The 22,341-nt window shown below is 31.6% G+C and overlaps 1 protein-coding gene across 23 annotated transcripts in view; it reads left to right on the top strand.

The window, feature by feature from the left end:
* Nucleotides 1–22,341, top strand: part of LOC123010289 (CUGBP Elav-like family member 4) — a 372,656-nt gene that overhangs the window by 343,903 nt on the left and 6,412 nt on the right. For 18 of the 23 annotated variants that reach the window (XM_044407031.1, XM_044407043.1, XM_044407039.1 and 15 more), the window contains 6 exons: nucleotides 16,341–16,484; nucleotides 18,794–18,941; nucleotides 19,000–19,164; nucleotides 19,281–19,379; nucleotides 21,515–21,592; nucleotides 21,958–22,116. In XM_044407031.1, coding sequence (XP_044262966.1) covers nucleotides 16,341–16,484; nucleotides 18,794–18,941; nucleotides 19,000–19,164; nucleotides 19,281–19,379; nucleotides 21,515–21,592; nucleotides 21,958–22,116 — 793 coding nt within the window. The remainder of the gene's footprint in view (nucleotides 1–16,340; nucleotides 16,485–18,793; nucleotides 18,942–18,999; nucleotides 19,165–19,280; nucleotides 19,380–21,514; nucleotides 21,593–21,957; nucleotides 22,117–22,341) is intronic. The other 5 variants (XM_044407033.1, XM_044407034.1, XM_044407032.1 and 2 more) reach the window with 5 other exon arrangements.

The raw sequence follows: 22,341 nt of genomic DNA, 5'->3' as shown, positions 1-22,341 counted from the left end.
ATTTTGGTGGATGCGCCGGGTTCGTTTTTAACAATTTTTTATTTTTCATATTTTTATCTTTAAGCGGTCAAAAATTGGCTTTTTTGTTGTTACATTTAACAAATAACTAAAGTATGTCCGATTCCATTTAAAACAAAATGCATTGAACTGGATTGAACAACACATTACTCTGAATACGCCGAACAACGAAAACCTGAAAAGTTCGACACTTTAGAATGAATATTTAACGTTAAAGAGGAAATTAAATATTAACCACAATATTCAACTCGCAAACTATACTAACCTACTTGCTTTTTTTTAAGAAAAAAGATATTTTGGATACAAAATTTGAAATTGCAAGATAGTCGTTCAACGTTAAAAAGTAAAAGTAAATCTAATTTTTTTCTTTGTGATCCGCTCGAAAATAAAATACTATATATCATTTAGCGTAGATGATGTTTTCGTACTTATTTCAGTTTCTGGCTTTGATGAGCTTTCAATCTCTGGGCTTAGCACAAAAAGACTCACTTCTACTATTAATAATATAATCTACTATTGTCATATTATTATTTTTGTACTAAGTCTGCGAGACGACTATTTCTTAAAACAAGATAATGTTTTTAATTTTTCTTTTCGAAACTGAAAATCAAGACAAAAAGACATTCGAAGATTAAAAACAGTTTCACATACGCTATATATACAAAGTTTTTTTCTACAATATTTAATTTAATTATTTAAATTATTTAAAATGCTTTGGTGTAAATTCTAGTTTAAAATTTGGTACGTGCGTGAAATGCCGTCAATGTGTAAAATTCAACTTCACCCAATCGTGATTGTAGAAAAAATATTTTTTAAACCAGGCAACTATTATGACATCTCCATTACCGACTTAGATGTCTTTTTATAAATTTTTATCATAGACTTTATCAAAATGACACGATGCGATAACTGAAATACTGATTTGATTACTTTTTAATTGATATAAGTTTAATTGTTATTTAAATAATTTTATTCAAATATAAATTTTTTGACAACAAAAAGTGAAAATAAGTGTTGCAATCGCCGAGAATTACTTAGAACTTTTTAATGATTATTGACACCGCCACCAACTTTTAAAAATAATAGCCCATGCGTTTAGTTATGAAACTAAATAATATGTAGACTAAGAATAAAAAAACTTAGCAATTCCTCTTCCTTTTTTCAATATTACTAACTTAATTTTAGTCGCAATCAGTTTAAACACATTATATAAAAGTAATTCATCCATGAACATTTCATGAACAGTTAAATTGGACTGAAATGACTAAATTTTTAGAAAATTTTTGGACTATAACTAGTAAAAAATTGTCACAAAATTATTTGAAAAACTAACAAAAAAAAATTTATAAAGGCGGATCTCAAAAAAAAAACTTTTCATTAATAAAAAATCCTTCTAAGTTTTCTAATTAAATAAATTTGTTGTTATGATTTTTGTTGACTTATTCACGTTAAAAAAATTCTGGTGTATTTTTGTCTTTTTCAATGTTTTGTAATCTCGGGTGTTACATTTTGGTGGATGCGCCGGGTTAGAGCTGCCTCAGCTCTCAGTTCTACAGTGCGAACTCATTGTTGTTATTTATCGATTCATTGTGAAGCTTAAATTGAAATTTCCGATCAATTAAAGCGTAATCTCCCATCGTGAGGAGGCCTGGAATAGCTGGTTCGATTAGCGTATCGTTTGTTTATTTAAACCGACAACAGGATCTTAAGCGAGTTGACTAATTAATTGCCTGGGGTACTGTATCAAGCAAATAAATAAGAAAAAATTGCGCTCCTAATTAGCGCCGCGACGACGTAATGAACGACCCGTGGCTGGGCGTCTTTCGCCATCACCTGTCCTCTGGAGTTAAACAAGGACGAGAGAATGTTCAGTGAGACGAAATTATGACTGTTAAAAGCGTTTCATAACGGGGAGAGCGATTAACGCAAGCTTAAATAATGTCATATTATGCATGAATACACAATTATGAGACGTTTAGATGACATTAGTGAACTGTACCGTTTTATATGGATTAAAACAGAGCCATGATGCTCGGCACATCGTTTAAGAAATTATGAGCGCTCCCGTGTTTAATTATAATTTAATTAAATGTGCTAATATTTGCACGGGACCTTTGAATTTTATTAAAACATTCTTCAAAGTGAGCAAAAATTCACGAGACGAAACTCTTTATTTTGGCACATATTACATCCACAACTTGTATTTTACGACTCAAGAGGGTTGTAAAATCGGGAGGGTTGACGGTGCGATGAGCTCGACTTCTTCAAAAATATACAACATTCATACGTTTGCAATAAATTTACCGACCGACAATTACGTTTTGCTCCCTTTTTATTCATATAACATTTTTAATTAAAACGTCTATTTACTTGTGTCAAATCAAGCTGTCCCAGCCTTGCCATTCGCAATGATGTGTTTATTCGAAAACGGAATAGCTTGTAATGATTGATTCAAAACGTTTTTAATTTTCTTGGAGCAAATTAATTTTTCTATTGTTACACACACACTTGGAAAATCTATATTTTTCAAAAATTGAGTTTTAATTCAGTCTATTTCTTCAATAAATACAAAGTGATACATCAATCAAACCGGTTCAAAACTTGTTTAAATGATGACTAGTTTTATTACTCTTTCTGTTGTTACACACACACTTGGAAAATCTATTTTTTCAAAAATTGAATTTTAATTCAGTCTATTTCTTCAGTAAATACAAAGTGATACATTAATCAAACCGCTTCAAAACTTGTTTAAATGATGACTAGTTTATAACCAGTTTTCAAAAACTGATTTTTTACTCTTGGAAAAATCTATATCTTTCAAAAATTACGTTCTAATGCAGTCTATTTCTTCAGTAAATACAATGTAATACATTAATCAAACAGGTACAAAACTTGTTCGAATGATTACTAGTCTACAACCAGTTTTCAGAAACTGATTTTTTACACTTGGAAAAATCTATATCTTTAAAAACTTGAGTTTTAATGCAGTCTATTTCCTCTAAAAATACAAAGTGATCATTAATCAAACCGGTTCAAAACTTTTTTAAATGATTACTAGTTTACAACCTGTTTTCAGAAACTGGTTTTTTAAACTTGGAAAAATCTATATTTTCTAAAAATTGAGTTCTAATGCAGTCTATTTCTTCAATAAATACAAAGTGACACATTAATCAAACTGGTTCAAAACTTGTTTGAATTATTACTAGTTTACAACCTGTTTTCAGAAACTGGTTTTTTACACTTGGAAAAATCTATATTTTCCAAAAATTAAGTTCTGATGCAGTCTAGTTCTTCAATAAATACAAAGTAATACATTAATCAAACCGGTCCAAAACTTGTTTGAATGATTACTAATTTATAACCAGTTTTTAGAAACTGATTTTTTACACTTAGAAAAATTTATATCTTTCAAAAATTGAGTTCTAATGCTGTCTATTTCTTTAGTAAATAGCAAGTAATACATTAATCAAACTAGTTCAAAACTTGTTTGAATGATTACTAGTTTACAACCAGTTTTCAGAAACAGTTTTTTAAACTTAGAAAAATATATATTTTCCAAAAACTGAGCTCGAATGCAGTCTATTTCTTCAATAAATGCAATGTGCTAATTAATCAAACCGGTTCAAAACGTGTTTGAACGATTACTAGTTTACAACCAGTTTTTAGAAATTGATTTTTACACTTGAAAGAATCTTTCAAAAATTGAGTTCTAATGCAGTCTATTTCTTCAGTAAATATAAAGTAATACATTAATCAAACCGATCCAAAACTTGTTTGAATGATTACTAACTTACAACCAGTTTTTAGAAACTGGCTTTTTAAACTTGAAAAAATCTATATTTTCCGTAAATTGAATTCTAATGCAGTCTAATTCATCAATAAATAAATACAAAGTGATACAATAATCAAACCGGTCCAACACTTGTTTGAATGATTACTAGTTTACCACCAGTTTTTAGAAACTGATTTTTTACACTTGGAAAAATATGTACTTTTTTTTAAATTTAATTATAATTTATAATGCAGTCTATTTCTTCAGTGATACATTAATCAAACTGAGCCAAAACTTGTTTGAATGATTACTTGTTAACAATCAGTTTTCAGAAACTGGTTTTTCAGTTAGTTTAGTGTTCAACTTGTTTTAAGTCCGTACCACTAATACTAACTTGTGCTAAAGCTAAAGCTCCTAGGAAATCGGTTTGAAACCTGTTTATGGGCAATTTTTACTCCGTTTTGTACATAAATCTACTTGTATTTAAAGTGGTTTAGAACCAACATCTCTTATACTAGTAAGAAAATACAGTCTATAATCTAAATATTGAGTATGTCGTTTAAGTGCATTAGCATAGAACTACAACTGTTGCATTCCTTGTTAGCTTAACCGCCCTGAACTCGAAAATTAGGTTGATTTAAGTAGCTGACATAACCCAAAGCTTGCAAAACACCGTTAAAATTGTAAACCGAAAAAAGAGGCAAACTTTAACCTGATTGACATAAAAAGCATTTCGTCGTCCTAACGAAGGAAACGAAGGAAAAGGAAGGCGAAATAATAAGGAATATGATGAGCTGTTTCCTTCCGATGTCAAATTATGACCCTCCCTATCGTCATAATTTAAGGTAACGTACCTTCGTGATGGAATAAATTGGTGTCATTTTGGAAACATCCCGACATTAGACACTTATTACTGTTATCTGGAACCATAACATCTAACGATGACGTTCGGTGTGTATTTTCAGCACTATATATCTTATTACAAGTGAAAAAGCGAGGTGAGCGATAGCATCGGCCTGTTATATCATCGACGATAATGGTTGACATGGGGCTCAATTTTGATTTAATGGCCTGGCTGATGATACAAGACATAATAACCACCGGGCTGGAGAATTAAGGGCGTTATCGGATTGAACACCTGTGGTGGGAAGATGTGATCGATATGTGCCATGTCGTCGAATAATTCACTCATTAATTAAAGCAAAAATCGAAACAATTTGAATGGGAGAGGGCCCGACTTGGTATTCTTTGCAAGTGACAGTTTGATAAAGTATTATAGGGGAAAGTTTGCTATATCTTGACAAAGTTTTGTGTGTGTGGATAATAAATACAATTATGAAGTTAGGAGCCGGATAATACGATTTAGATTCACAGCGTAAATTATAACTTTCGAACAGAGGCTACGCATTATTGTAAAAAATTAAATTGATTTCTCCAAGTCATCAAATATTTAACACCAAAACTTCTCTTCGTCACTCGACGACGCCCACGTCGCATTTAAATTTTTTCACTTCATAACTTTGACAAAAAAAAGTTGTATAAATTTCTGTTTATTGCTACAATAACCAAACTTTTTTTTATTTCTTTGGAGTTTCAAGCTAAGATTAGGTTGTTAGAAATAAAAATTTAATCTCATTACGAGCTACTTAGCAATTATCAGGGACTTTAAAGCTGACAACAACTTGGTAAAATTGAATCGTTAATGATGATGAGCCATCTGGAAATAATTAAGTTAATAGGGAAAGAAAGCAGAACTACAAAAAGTTGTTTAACAGGAAGCTAAGTAAATCAAAGGAGGAACTGTAGCACCAATTAAATATCAAAATGGATTATTATAATTAAATTTATTCCATAACAAGTTTACTCAGATTTTAAACCACTCCTCGAGTAACAGTAGCCGCTTCTGCTTCTAAAAAAAATTTCAAACAAGACAATTTTTTAATATTTTACATCTAGAAATAAAAAAAGTTTTAAAACCCGTTTTGTAATACTGATCGTGTTCTCCCAACAGGTTTCAACCCAAATTATACTTTGTGAAAACCGGTTTTACAAACAAGACAATTTTTTAATATTTTACATCTAGAAATAAAAAAAGTTTTAAAACCCGTTTTGTAATACTGATCGTGTTCTCCAAACAGGTTTCAACCCAAATTATACTTTGTGAAAACCGGTTTTACATATTTTCAAAAAAAAGTTCTACATTTGTTGCAGTAACTGTGTTCCAACCTTACATTTTTTCTTATTTCTTAATTATCTTTCGAGCTTTTTATTTTAATGTTTTTACGTTCACATTCTTACAATTCAATTGCATTAAAGTAGCTAATCTACATTTTTACATACTCGTACTTAAATACTAATAATTTTTGTGTTTATGGTTACACTTTTACATTCTTACTCTCTACACCACTTCAATTTTAGATCTTCACATTACACAATATTTTAACATTCTTTAACTTCTAGATTCTTAGATTCCTACGTTTTTACTTTCTTATATTTTTTATGTTCAATTTTTATACCAGTTTTATTTTACTTTTTTGATGATTTTTATGTTAAAAACTTGTTTTCACACTTCCATATTTCTTGATCTTACAATATACATCGTTATTGTTACAATATACATCAAAAAAATATATTTTAATTTTATTTAAATATATTTAAATTAAAAAAATTCATTTTCATCCTTTGAAAGTTTTAAATTTAGTCTCAATTGCATCTAACATTTTCAAATTATTACCAAATAAATACTTAAAAAAACAATTAATGATTATGTTTTCGGCTACAGTAATTATTATAATCGTTTTCATATTAATGTGCATCGAAGTAGTCGCTGAAATAATCCCTACTTTAAGGTGGCAACCATGCGAAAATTCAAACAATCCTAACTTCAATCTTCCCTAAAAATTATTTTCTCAAATAATGTGTACCCCAGTTTTCAAGGTAGCAAAAAATAATTAAAATTAACTACAAAGATTTTTGTCATTATTAATGTGATTAAATTTTTTCTGAATGACATTAATAACACTTTTTGTTTTTGTGTGAATCGGCCTTTAAACTAAAGATGCATTTAGACTTCTACAACCTACCTATTTGATGCACATTAATTTGAAAAGAGTATATTTATTACTATTTGTTTATTTTTTGTTATATTTTGTTTTACTTAGTGTGTTCTATTCCAGAGTTTTTACATTAACATTTCTTTCCTTTTTGTACTGCATACTTAATTTTTACATTGTGGAAAATTGTTTTTTTAATTTTTAAAATATTTAAATTGTCAACTGGCTACATTCTCACATTTTGACACCTTCATTGTTACATTCTTACATTTTTTCATTTCTGTGTTTTTATGTTAGCTAGTGATTTTACATTTAAATTTGAAATATTTACATCTTTATAATTTTGCGTTTCCGCTCGTAGCATTTGTGAATTTTGAACAAATTTACTTTTTTTCTTATGTTCTTAACAATACCGATGTAGTACTTTGATTCTCAAGCGACTACGTTTATATTTTTGCTTTCCTAACATTTTTTAAAATCACTTTCTTAAGTTATTGACATTCTTTTAAAAACTCGTAAAAATATAGTATCTACTGAATTAAATTAAATTTAAGTTAATGTAATGCTTAAAAAATTTCATATTTTTTAATTTTCATGTTTCATAATTTTCATAAATAACATTTTTACGTCCCACATTTACATTTTCGCTAAAGTATTAAATTTTATTTTATGAGCTCATAATTATATTTTTTCGATCTCTATGATAACACATAATTGCAAAAATATAAAAAATGAGTAAAATTTTATTTACAACAGCTACGTCTGACTTTAGAAACAAGATTTTTAATTTTGACAAAGTATTTGAGTATTTCACTCGAAGAATTAAAGTACGAAAAGTCACTAAAAAAAGAAAAACAATAACTTTATCAATCAAACATCTCTTTGAAGAAGCCTTTCATTCGTTGTCTTTGATGAAAGCTTTCCCGGCACTATTTCCTCCCGTGTCACTCTTGTGCTGTTTGCGGCCGGCACTCCTCAAGTGTGTGCATTGTCCCCGCGACCATCTGCCACTGGCAGCCCCCATAATCCTCTCCCACTCAAGTCTAATGCACATGTTTCACATGACGCCGTTGTGGTAAAACCTAATGAAGCAATTACTACCTAGTGCGATCCTTCCCGAAGAACACTTGCATAGCAATTCCACAACCGCATTCAATTTCGCAGCGAGCACTCCGACGCCTACGTTATAATTAAATTTCGCTACGGTCCTCGTCTTCGTGTAAACATTTTACCTTTAATCCTCGACTCGGCACTCACCTCTTCGACGACAATCGAACGTTTCCATTAAACGCTTCGACAAACAGCTTGCTGGATTATTAATGGCACTGTTGGATGTTCGAACTGACTTCACATAAAACCAGATCGACTGCTAAACAGAAACCGACTAACGAGGAAAGCCCCCTATTAACGGATTTGTGAAGCACCTGCCCCGAAGTGCCTCACAAGCACGGAGAAGGATTACCTGCCCTTAGAGGCGCCACTAGACTTCGTTACAAGTTTTAATGGCACTTCATAAAGACGCCATTACTTTATCAAGAGGAGCACCTACACGGGGTATTAATACCCCTTGACGATAACACGCCCATAACTGACAAAATCACATACAAAAACTTTCACTTTTGTGAAAAAATTACCCCTTCTATGTCATAAACCACAATAAGTGACAAAAAATAAATAATAATAATAAAAAATAAATAATAAAATAAATAAATATAAGCTAGGATAAAAAACAGTTGAAGCTGTTGTTGTTGAAGCGTGTAAACAACTGTTAACACAGGGCGACAAAAAAAAAGTCATGTCGTGACAACTTGACACATTTTATATCGTTTTGTCCGTCTCAGTGAGACAAATCAAATGCACTAAAAAAATTTCAAAAAGTCCACACACTTTGAACTAAATATTTTTTTTTCTAATTTAAATGAATTTAAAATACTTTAACTTTAAAAAATCATTACTCAATAACTATTAGGCCTATTTCCTTCGTAGAATGATGTGCAATTTGAAACTGAATATTGGCAAACTTTTCTTCTAACAGTGTTCGAAAAAGTTCGAAGTAAATCGAAGTAATCTAAGAAAAACCCTACGAGTATTTTTTTTCTTTTTATTAGTAAGAATCAAATTTTTTAAATAATATACCAAGTAGTTTTTAAGATATGATTTTTTAAAGTTAAGGTTTGCTGTTCAGGTATTGTGCCATATATGAGAAATGCATGTTAATCTTACTTAAAATTGCATTTTTATAAAAGTATTTGTTTTAAGACTCTTCTTTTGCTTAAAAATGGTCAATTGCACCTTCTTTGTTCTAATTAGAATAAACAAAAACTGTTTCTTTACTTAAAACAAACAAAAAGTACCTGCGTACTAATTAAAGCAAATAAAGAGTTTTTTTGTTCTAAAAATGATCACTGATAATTGAGCAAAAAGGATCTAGCAGTTTAAAGCAGTGGCTTTAAATATAAGGACAAATCTTTTTCAAATTAAATCACTTCCATTCAGATTCCAACTTGTTCACTTTGTTCTACCTTTCTGAACTTTTTTTTTGAAAATGTTCACAGCAATTGCTTTCTCATCACTTTCTACTGATGGTGAATGCAATAAGTCAGTTGCTTCGAGTGCAACTGTTATCACAACAACTACTACCTACAAGCTAACTGAAGCTAATCGTATCAACAAAATAAATCAGGTGACTTATTGCATTTAACATCACTCGAAAGTGATGAGGAAGCATTTGCTCAGAACATTTTCAAAAAAAGCTCAGAAAGCTAGAACAAAGTGAACAAGTCGAAGTCTGAATGGAAAGTGATTTGATTTGAAAAAGATTTGCCCTTATATTTAAGACTCGTGCCTTAAACTTGTAGATCCTCTTTGCACAATGATCAGTGGTCATTTTTACAACAAAAAAAAAAAAACTCTTTATTTGCTTTAATTAGTACGCAAGTACTATTTATTTGTTTTAAGTAAACAAACAATTTTTGTTTACTCTAATTAGAACAAATAAAGTGCAATTGACCATTTTTAAGCAATAGAAGAGTCTTAAAACAAATACTTTTATAAAAATGCAATTTTAAGTAAGATTAACATGCATTTCTCCTATATGGAGCAATGCTTGATTAGCAAACCATAAATTTAAAAAATCATATCTTGAAAACTACTTGGTATTTTTTTGAAAACTTGGATAACAACTAATAAAGAGATGCTCTACACAATGGTAATGATGAAAAAAAAATACTTGTAGGATTTTTCTTAGATTATTTCGATTTACTTCGAACTTCTTCGAACACTGTCCGAAGAAAAGTTTGCCAATATTCAATTTCAAATTTTATATCATTCTAAAGGGCAAGGCCATCCCTTTAAAACTGTCTTTATTTGAAGGAAATTGGAATAATAGTTATTGAGTAATGATTTTTTAAAGTTAAAGTATTTTAAATTCATTTAAAGTAGAAAAAAATTATTTTGTTCCAAGTGTGTGGACTTTTTAAATTTTTTTAGTGCATTTGATTTGTCTCACTGAGACGAACAAAATGATATAAAATTTGTCAAGTTGTCACGACATGACTTTTTTTTGTCGCTTTGTGTAATTTTTTATGCACAAAATTATCCCTTTTTTGTGCATAAAATTTTCACGTTCACACTCAATGCAAATTATGTTGTTGTTGTTGAAAACATTGATCTAATTCATCCAAAAAAATTACAAATTCCTTTAAGTCACTTTTCTATTAGCCTTCGCTCTTCCGTAGCGTTTTTCGATCAAACGCAACCCCCTGTCAAAAGTGTATATATCTCGGTATTGCATAAGTGCGCCCCCGGCTGCGATTTTCCCCGTGAAGGGTTGCCAAGTAGATACGCCTCCCCAGCATCAAACTTCTTCGATAATATTTAGAGAGAAAACAAACTAATTTGTTGAGTTGCGCACTTAATCCTAAAGCACTCGTGACTCTGTCGAGAATACTTAGCAGGATCATCACTTAACATGATCGGCCATCCCAGAAGGAGAAGGTTCTGTGGTCGCGTCGCATAAGCCATTTATAAACTCCAACTCGGGCTTTTAGTTCTAGTTAGCTGTTCCCTTGTTTCTGTTAACTGACATAATTTTCCTCTTAAATGCATTAAGTGAGGAAAGTGAAGGAATGAGAAAGTAGATGTTCGTGCTTGAGACGACGACATCTCATATTTTTAATTGACAGCAAGCTCGCACGGGTTTGTTTATCACTCGTTATCAGAAAATGACAACGAAATTCGAGCTCTGGGCCTAATTATCTAAAAAAACAACGTGATCCGGTTACCGGGAATTATTTTTTTACGCTGTTTTTGTTTTGGTTGAGTTAACTCATCATGTTTCGCTAAATTAAAAGCTAATAAAATTTCCAAAATATTATTAACGTTTGATTTTTTGAAATAAGAGAGAAAACCTTACTGTTATCAAAAACAACACACAACCCAATACATAATTAACCTTCGCCCCAAAGGCCAGTTACAATTTTTCTCCCCACAATTTAAATTGACACAAAATTCTTGAAAACTTGTGTTTATTTTCACGGTAAATTAGTTACGTGGCTGTAATAATTTATTATTCACAAGTTAAACTTTCCCAAAGGGTGGAATATGGCGTTTCACGTAGTGACAAGATGTGCTGCGCTGTAATTTTCTTTGATACTTTCTAATTAATTTCTTGCTGAAGCTATTAAGCACATAACAATTTATTATTTAGTTCAGTTAACATTGCATTTACTTTGCGTCACAACGATATGCAACGCCAAATTGAAACAAAATTAACATCAAAGACTGGAGTAATTACATATTCTAGGAGAGCAAGGTAAAAACACACATTTTTCCAACGAAGTTAATTAAAATTATATAACCCGTTTAAAACGAGCTTTAGCAGTTCCTGGAAATGTAATTTGAGATCGGATCTCAATAATTTTAATTAAGAGGAAATTATACGGAAGCAAATAATCCCTATGGAGCTGCCATGTGTCAGTACATACCTCATTTTTAATTTTTTTTGTAATAATTAAACAAAACCTGTGTAATATTGCTCTCTAATGCATTTTATTTAACTAAAAATACTGGGTGTTTTAGAACTTGCACCCCCAGAAGTAAGATAAGATACTATGGAAAAAATGCTAAAAATAATTTTGACATTTGACTTTTTTATTTCTATTTAATGTTACCGCTAATCTTGTATATATTTGCCAATAAAACCTACAAATAACGTTAAAAACAGTTACCATTCAAGATAAATCTTCTTTGTTTCCTCTTCTAATAACCTACAGCTAGAAAACATGTAGAATTATTTTTCCAGCAGAAATAAATAAGGTCAAAGTGCAAAATTTAACCCCATAAGGTCGAAATTTTTATAGTTAGAATTTTTTCGTATTTTTCCCATGTTCTTTAGCATTTTTCTCTTGAGTTTCGGTAAAATTACTCTAAAATGTGACAAATCCGTGGCGAAATTTTAAATTGTAGCTCGAAATGGAAGACATCGTTTCGGTCAAGTGGGGCCATCTTCGGGCTTTGAACCACTACTTCCACTGTTTTAATCAAGTTTATGTCAACTTTGCCTCATCTTCGCTCGAACGGTTCAGATAATAAGATGTTCCGACTAGTCTTTACTTTATTAATGTGAAGAGGAGACATATTTACAATATCGAAGCATTCGAGTAATTATTCGACGTATGTAATTGGAATCGTTGGAGTGTGAAACCGGTGAAGGTTCTCTCTGTTTACACGCGAGGGCGTTCAAGGGACGTAAAGGAAGTGACACCAAAACTAAAGCCTATCGGCGCGTACAGCTCCACCGCTCATTATTGAAGGATTACAGTTCATTAGTTGACCGGATCAACCTGCCCCCAGCTGATATACACCCCCGATTCCCCTGTTTTCCAACTTACAAAAGACAAAACAGTGGCAAAATGCGATTTTCCTAAAGTCATTTTATTATTTTAAAGAACTGAAAAGTCGTTAAATAAATTAACAAGCAGTGCGCCATTCGCTTCAACTCTCCCGCGGAAATCCAATTAGGAATTTCAGCTCCCACAGCTACGAACTAGTTTCAATAGTGGTCGTGCCGAAACGAAACTTGTATTTGCCAAATCTATATTACAAATTTATGCCCAATTTTATACCTTAAATGTGGTTGCTTGAGCGCTCTCTCACATGTTAAAAACGTTATTTTAATTGATAGCAATTGTTTTTTCCTGGATATTGTTGGGAAATTGGGAAGCACTAAAAGTGGAAAACGGCAAAAGGTGGAGATTGAGTGAAGGTAAAAAACAAAAACTGAATTAAAATTATACTTATTAAAACAACGCGCATTTTTCACTTGTTTGCTCTCTCTCTCTCTTAATTGTTTAAAATTTTGCGCTTTTATTTGATATTTAGTTGAATTATATTCAAATTTAAATTAGAGAAAAATTGCTGACTTAACCGGGGTTAGAACCTCGGACCTACCTGCCGGAAAGCAAAAAGTATAGTCTGCTCTTTTTTAAATGGAAGTTACCAAGTCAAAATTTTGGTGAAAAAATTGGTGGCAGCTTATCTCAATAGCCACAAATTTTGTTTGTTTTTTGTTGTTGTTCCTTTAAATTTTGTTAAATATTATGGTTATGTTTTCAGTTTGTGTGATGTTAAACTACACTGTAAGTAAGTACAATGTAGTAACAAAAACTTTAATTAAAAAAGGTGTCTATACAAAAAAAATATTTTGCAAAAGATACAAGCAGGGTTTATGAAGATCGGCAATAAATTTTGTCTAAATTCTCCTTCGGCTTTATTTTCAAAATTGTTACTTTTTCAACTCATTCTTCAAAAACGGTGCAACTAGACCTACTAATTTAGTTGCGTTCTTTCTCTTTAATGTTGTATTCCTACTAAAATTAGAGAATATTTAGCAAAACCTGCATTACAAATTGCATCTTAATTTTAGCAGTGGTCTTTTTCTGACTTCTGCTAGCACACTTTTCGTCTTCAAATTTCCAAAAACTGTTCGCGGTACCCAATTTGTCCCGTTTTTGTGTTTTGATTTCAAAAATTTTTAAGCGATTTTTATGCTGGCGTTTAATGACATTTTTTTTAATTAAATCAAAAACGGAAACTGCTAACTTCCTTAAAAAAAATTACCATGAATGAATTTGTGAGGGGTGCCAACGTTAAGACTTTTTGACAGACAGAAAATTTTTAAAAAATTTATTTCTTGCGTATCTACAACGTTTTAACACGTTTCTGGGTCTTTTATACTCCTATGAGTGCATTTGGAGCAATTTAAAGTTTTTAATTTTTTTGATTTTAGGCAAAATTTTGATCGATTTTCTATCTTAAAAAATATATTGTTTTGGGCACAAATGACCAATTTTACGTATTTATTTCAATGTGAAAAGTTTAACTTTTTTATGATTGTAGAAAAATATAATTTTTGAAAACGTTTTACCCCTTTTTTATTTATTCTAAACAAGTCTGTAATTTTCTACCTTTATTTGGATAATGAAGTTTTCTATTGAACTATCTCATGTACCAAGTTACAAGTTATTGAGATTCAAATTTCGGTGTTGAGAGTCAAGATATCCGATCTAAAATTGATTGATATCGCCTCTCCAACGTCTCAATTGAAGCTTTACACCGGCTATAACCCGTGTCCGACCCCAAATCCCGACCCTCGAAAGGTCCGAGTATTCGACTCACGCTTTGGCTTTCTCACACGTGTAACAGATGTGGGAAAACCGCGAGGAAAAACTCTAGCATTCCATCAACAGGTGGTCAGTTACTTCGCTACGAAACCGGAAATCAAGCAGGGCAATTACGTCGTCGGCGTTTGTGCAAAACGTGAATTATTCACAATCAAAATCCACAGCGCAAACAGGGTTTTATTAGCGTGACAATTCCCCTTTTGACATATGTTCCAAAGTATTTTTTTCAATTAATTGGCCACGTTTCTAGGTCTTTCATTGGCAATGTTTTCCAACAATTTTCGCTCCGGACAAACACCCCAAAAAACGAACGTAATTGCATGCATATTTATCAAAACGTGAGTGATTTCAAGTGTGCTTGTATTTAACAGGATATGAGTTTTATCCTGTTAAAACGGGGTTACACCTCAATCAGGAAATTTTATAAACGATCAGCATGCAATGAATGTAATTAATCGATTTACATGTTAATTTAAATTTAAATGTTCTATTAATTTAACCCAAAAATGTTTCAAAAAAATTAAACAGCTACTTAAAAGTTAAAAAATTTTCTTGCAATTTTTCCTGATTACCCATAATTTATTTCCCGTTATCGATCTCCTCACATGCATGAAAAAACCGAGTTTGATTAGCGTAAGCTTCACCGTAATTTAGTAAAACCGATTACGCTTGAAAAACAATTTTCCGACAGGAAAAATAAAACAGTCATTAGACGAGAAAATTCATGAAAATTTGTAATCTATGTAATTTATGTAATTTACATTGGGTCGTATAGTAGAAAGAGCTGAGAGCAAGCAACTTCATGCATGTTTAATATTGTACCCACAGGGTCACTTCATTCTTGCTCACTTAATGGAACGCCTTATTCAATTTGTATGAGAATTAAGCCACGCCTGAGAACACTCTTCGGCTTCTTTTTCGCTAAAGGACTTCTCCCCGATTTTAGACATGACTTCATTATTCATAACGCGAACGAGAGTTTAAATGTTTCCAAAAAAGTTCCACTTTACGACTAAATACACAATTTTACATTTGTCGTTAGATGTAACAGACTAATTTATTACATAAAAAAATTTGGAAGGTTTCTAAAGAAAGATAAATATGCAAACCCAAAAAATTCTCAATGTTTCACACGCTTTACCGCGAGCCCTTCAAAAATTATCCAGATTCATCTGGATAAATATTAAATTTTTACATGGTTCTGCTATGTTGAATCCAATGCTACCTGCCGGGATTTTTCGCATAAATCGTTTGGAATATTATTTTTCCTGTTGTTATTAATCAGTTCATTATTTTGCGATCGATACCCCTCTGGAGATAGCTCCGATAGCAGCAAAAAACATATTGTGATTAAAATTGTTTGCTTGAATTTTTGCGTCTGCGTTAATTCCGACTCCGCCTCTTCGCCTTATGCCTTTTATTGGTCGGTATGTCTGTATTGTCGGTCGCCTAACCCGCGGCATTCAATAACAGAATGTCTCTTCTGATCCGATGAGGAGACATGCGAAATTGGATGCTGCCCTTCACCCAAGTCGGGATTTAACGATTTCTAATAGATTTGTGAGAGTGGCAAAGAGGGAAAAACTCGTGTCCGAACTGCTCTTTCGTACTTTCCTCGAGCGATGCCAATTGATTTGCTTCAAAGGATCATCGGGCGGATTTACCAAACTGCTTTCTAGACGTTCTATGTCGAAAACATTTCTTACTCTAAACCAAACGTTTCTGAAATATACTATCTTTACGGTCGCTTGTCGCAAATTTTTGCTTGATTTTGGAAAATTTGATATTCCTGTAAAACTAGTCTTTTGGTTTCAGGGAGCTTCTTCCAGCTTAGTAGTAAAATTTGCCGATACTGAAAAGGAACGACAACTGAGACGCATGCAGCAGATGGCCGGAAACATGAGTCTTCTCAACCCCTTCGTGTTCAACCAGTTCGGAGCTTACGGAGCTTACGCACAGGTAAATACACATGTGCCAACACTGAGGGGCTGACAGCTTTCAACAAATTGTACAACTAATTCCATTTACAAAAAAATCGACAAAAATTGCAATAATCTCTTTAATCTAAAGTAATTCTATGTAATTTTATCTTGCTGCTACAAAACATTGATTTTTTTCTAAGTTGCCTAATCTTCAAATGCATTACGCCTAAATTTAGGTTCTTTCCCTTTTTTGTCATCTATTCTTAAACATACAAAGCTAGACAAGCTTTTGTAGTAAAAACAAATAGCTACAGGTACTACTGGAAATAACGACGTTTTTTTTTATTTTGGCCAAAAATTAAGATTTAAGTAATTATTATGTAAAAACACATTGATTTAGAATGTTTTCTGGGTTAAAATCGAGTAAGACTGTTTTGAAAATAGCTCAAATTGCTGTATTTTGACTAAAAACTGCAATTTTGTTGAAATACATTGATTTCTGACTTAAAATTGAGCCAAATCGATTGGAAATAGCACAAGTTGCTATAATTTGGCCAAAAACTTAAGCAATTATTTTTTAAAACACATTGATTTAGAATGTTTTCTGCGTTAAAATCGAGCAAAATTGTTTTGAAAACAGTTCAAATCGCTTTATTTTGGCCAAAAATTGCGATTTTTTGAACTAAAATCGAACCAAAAACCTTTTGAAAATATCTCAAATTTCTGTATTTTAGCTGGAAACTGAAATTTAGGCAATCATTTTGTTGAAATACGTGGATTTCTCGCTTAAAATTGAACTAAATCGATTGAAAAACAGCACAAATTGCTATAATTTGGCCAAAAATTAGAATTTAAGCAATTAGTTTTTAACACACATCGATTTAGAATGTTTTCTGGGTTAAAATCAAGCAATATTGTATTGAAAACAGCTCAAATCGCTTTATTTTGGCTAAAAATTGCGATTTAAGCAGTTATTTTGTTGAAGTACAATAAATTTGAAAACTTCTAGCTTGAAATGAAGAAAAAAATTTTTTTAAGTGGTCCAAATTGCTTTATTTTGTCTACAAATTAAAATTTAAGCATTCATTTTGTGATTTGTAGCTTAAAATCTAGCCACATTGATTGGAAATACCACAAATTAATTTATTTTGGACGAAAATTACGATTTAAGCAATTATTTTGTTAAAACACATTGATTTAGAATATTTTCTGGGTTAAAATTGTACAAAAATGTTTTTCAAATAGCTCAAATTGCTTTATACTGACTGAAAACTGCTATTTAAGCAATTATTTTATTAAAATATATTGACTTCTGGCTTAAAATTGAGTCAAATCGATTGGAAATAGCACAACTTGCTATAATTTGGCCAAGAATTGGAATTTAAGCAATTATTTTTTAAAACACATCGAGTTAGAATGTTTTCTGGGTTAAAATCGAGGAAGATTGTTTTAAAAACAGTTCAAATCGCTTTATTTTGGCTAAAAATTGCGATTTAAGCAATTATTTTGTTGAAATACAATTAATTTAAGTAAGTTCTAGCTTAAAATGAAGCAAAAATCTATTAAAACTGGATCAAATTGCTTTATTTTGACTACAAATTAAGATTAAAGCATTCATTTTTTTGAAGTACATTGATTTAGGTTGATTTCTGGCTTAAAATTGAGCCAAATTATTGTAAATACCACAAAATGATTTATTTTGTACGAAAATTACGATTTAAGCAATTATTTTGTTAAAACACATTGATTTAGAATGTTTTCTGGGTTAAATTTGAGGAAAATTGCTTTGAAAATAACTCAAATTGCTTTATTTTGCGATTTAAACAATTACATCGTTGAAATATATTGATTTAAGTTGATTTCTGGCTTAAAATTGAGCCAAATCAATTGAAAATAGAAAATAGAAATTTAAGCAATTAGTTTTTAAAACACATTGATTTAGATTGATTTCTGGTTTAAAATCGAAGCAAATTGATTGAAAATAGCACAAATCGAGCTATTTTAAGGTTGTTATATGGCTAAAAAGTAAATATTTCTACTAGAATTGTAGCTTAGCATACTAGTACTAAAATCGACAATGATTTCTTAGTTCTAAATTGATATTCTCAAGTACCCTTCCAAAAATTCCAGTAATTTTAGAATGAACGGTTGTTCTAAAGTAATTCCAGTGGCTCCAAGTAATTCCGCCTAAATGCTGAATATTTGTGCAACTAATTTCAAAGCTGACGGCCCCTCGGCCACCACTTTAAGGTGGGTCGTTGACATTTCTGTCTCTGAGATGTCGAAATCCCTGCCCCTTACACCGTTGAATTTCTTTGACTCGATTGTGTTTCATTTTGCTTATAGCATTCTTTGGACTTTCAGCAACAGGCGGCTTTGATGGCAGCTGCGACAGCACAAGGAACTTACATAAACCCGATGGCAGCCCTTGCCACGCAAATCCCTCACGCGACACTCAACGGCATGGCGAATTCGGTGGTGCCGCCGACTTCAGGTAAGTAGCCCCCCTGTCGATGTCCCCCGAGTATTCATTTGGCATTTTCTTGACGTAGATGTTGGTGTAGGTGCTGGGTCAGGGCAGCCGGTCAACGGCGCCATCCCGAGTCTCCCATCGCCGACCATGCCCACTTTCAATATGGCGGCACAGACGCCCAACGGTCAACCCGGGGGCACAGAGGCCGTCTACACGAACGGCATCCCCCAGACGTATCCAGCTCGTAAGTGTTTTTTGACATTTTTTTCGAAGGCAGATTGTCCATTTGTGTACAAAAGTGGACAATCTGCCCATGTTTTTTCTTTGAGTAAGATAAGGACCGAGTTAACTGAAATGTAGATGCGCTACATCTGTCCATTCCAGCGCAAGGATTGCCTAATGGAGAAGCGGCGCTACAGCACGCAGCGTATCCAGGAATGCAACCATATCCAGGAGTCGGTAAGTGGCACTTTTACACACGATTGGGTCTAGTACAACTTTTAGGTTGTATGGATGTAAACAGTGTACATTATTGATGTAATCAGTGTAGCTTGGTCTCACCCATAACTGTTTGGTGTTACACAGAAATGTTAGATGTTGTTGCTTTATATATTCTTGGTTTCATTTTTTCATAAAAAAATCATTACACGGCAGAAAGACGAAATTTTAACAGGTGAAATTTTGGATGGAAATATGTTGTCTTGTAAACAATTCTGCAAAATCTAAACTTATTTTTTTTACGAGAGTACAAGATCTCAAAATCGCTTTTTCGAGTTCTTAAGAATTCAAATTTTTTATATGTATCAAGTTTTTATAGTAAATTTATATTTCAAAATCCCAAAAATCAATTTCATAATCAGAAATAGAAATTCTTGTTTAGAAAAAATTGACCGTTCTTCTTCTAGCCATTAATTATAAAAATTAATAAGATATTAATTTTCGCAAGAAACATTTTAAGATATAGGTACACAAAAAGGATCTCTTTGTAAAAACATTATAATCTTTCAAATTTTACGTAAAATTTAATAATAAGAAAGAAACCAAACGTTTTTTAACTATTTATTGAAAAAAAAACTAATCGATCTATGATGAAGAACTATAAAAATGTGACGTTTTGTTTTTAAATTCTGCAACTACCTACATTTTATTTCAATCTTATAGAAAAAAAATTCATATAAGTTGCCATATTGACAGAAAAAATCGCATAACTCGAAAACAAAAACTAAATTTAAGTTTATTTTTTTTTAATTTGGGGGGGTGCATTTGCCCAAGACATCATTCTTAAGTTTTAAATTTAATTTAAATCGTTATTCGAGATCTTTTTCAACTTCATATTAATTAATTAACATTTGTAACAAATAACAGTAAAATTATCAATAAAAATAAATTGAAGCGTTTTTGTAAAAACAGAATATTTTAACGTTCTATTTTTGTACTTTTAGGAAACAATCTATCACTTCAAAACAATATTTTAAATGTTAATTATTTATTTCAAAACGTTGTTTAACACAATTCTTAATTTCATAAATTTTTATTTCAAAATCTCTTCGTATTCTTATAATTTTTCTAGATTTCACCTTAAATTTTTACATTCTTTTTAAAAACCTGACCTTTTGCCTTAAGATATTCGTCTATAACTTTTCAAAGTCTTCAGTTTTTTGTGGAATTTTTCAAAAATTCCCAGTTGTTTCAAAAATTTTTTATCCAAGATTTTTAACATTTTTCTCAAAATTTTCAATTTTTAAATTCTAACGTAACGTTCCGCTTTCTCTTTAATAATTTTTAAATTTTATGACACATTTTTAAAATAAAAATAACAAGCATAAATTGAAAAATTTTGGGTTTTGTCATTATCTTGAAGTTCCAAAATAACTTTCCTGTACCAATAAATTCCCATCTTTTTCAAAATTTCGAGAAAAAATACTAAAAAAATACTTTGTAGAAAAATAGCTATTTATGTATCAAGTACGCAAAATAGGGTTTTAAGGGACAAATCGTAATTAATGATGAGGCGACGTAGGAGCCGAGTCTTTAAGAGGAGTCACCTAAAACCTTTTGTGTACGTGGTGCATACAAGATTTTTTTGTTAAAGCTCCCAAAACACGAATTCACACCTCTTACTAATTAAAAAAACCAATTTTATTTTTTAGTCCGCAAAAACTGTTTTTGGGGACTGAGTAGCTAAAATAACCGTTTTGCGTACTATTTTATTGAGTCCAAAAAAGACTCATTTTAGGGACTCAAATGAGTCCGCAAAATAGCTATTTTTGGGAGCGTATACAAAAAATACCTTTATACCACCAAAATTTCACAATCGAATTTTTTCTTCTTGAATTTTAAATTTGCAATTAAATTGAGATTAAAAAAACTAGTTTTAGACAACAAAATTCCACAGAATTCAGCAACGGATCAAAATTTCTAAAAATGTATTTAGGTAAATGCCGTTGTTTGAAGTCTGTATCGTTTCTCAAAATTCCTATTTTTGAGTAACCTTGTCACCGGGTTACTGAAAGATTTGGATACATGCGTAATGAGGCATGTTTGGTTGCATCGATGGTAAAGTATGGGTGTGATTTGTTTATATTTGTCGGCAGCTTACCCCGCGGTATATGGCCAATTCCCACAGGCCATTCCCCAACCTATGTCAGCAGTTGCTCCTGCCCAAAGGGAAGGTAAGATATCAAAAGCTCACATAAATTAATTCTAAGATTAGTAATTCCCAAAATCCCGATCTAGTGGAGCTCAAATAGAAAACGTCTAAATGTCCCCTTATAAATAATTCAGTGTCTAATCAAATGTTGCATTTCACTTCCTTCTAATTTTGTGTTCGATGTGTTTTATATATAATTGCACTGGATGTTGGCATCGGCTAAATCTCAGCCTTTCTTTGTATTAGGTGTTGTGTGGTGTGTGCGAATTTAGACGAGATCCAGACCCGAACAATTGACGCTTTCAAAAACTTTTAACTAGTTACACTAGACTAGAAATTTACAAGTTTTTGATTACATGATAATTAATTGCGTTTCTTGTGCGATAGGCTGCTCTATTTCCGGACCTGAAGGCTGCAATTTGTTTATCTACCATTTACCTCAAGAATTCGGTGACGCTGAACTGATGCAAATGTTCCTGCCCTTCGGAAATGTCATCAGCTCAAAAGTGTTCATTGACCGTGCCACTAATCAGAGCAAATGCTTCGGTAAGTTTAAAAACCAAAACAACAATCTAGATTTGACTAAATTGAAGTTCTACTGGAAATTCCACCTTTAAAACTTGAAATTGCGACTATCCTATCTAAAATTCTGTGTTATTATACTTTTAAAACTTTAGAGGTCTAAATTTCATTTCCAGAATTCCTAATTTCGACATTTAAACTCAAAATTTTAACACAACATTAAATTTCTTTATTGTCAACCGTCAATAA

This window comes from Tribolium madens, unplaced genomic scaffold (assembly GCF_015345945.1).
Source record: "Tribolium madens isolate multiple individuals breed KSU strain unplaced genomic scaffold, Tmad_KSU_1.1 Scaffold_7;HRSCAF=85;Tcas5.2_LG10, whole genome shotgun sequence".
NCBI lineage: Eukaryota > Metazoa > Arthropoda > Insecta > Coleoptera > Tenebrionidae > Tribolium > Tribolium madens.
This window is presented reverse-complemented; position numbering and strand designations above follow the sequence as displayed.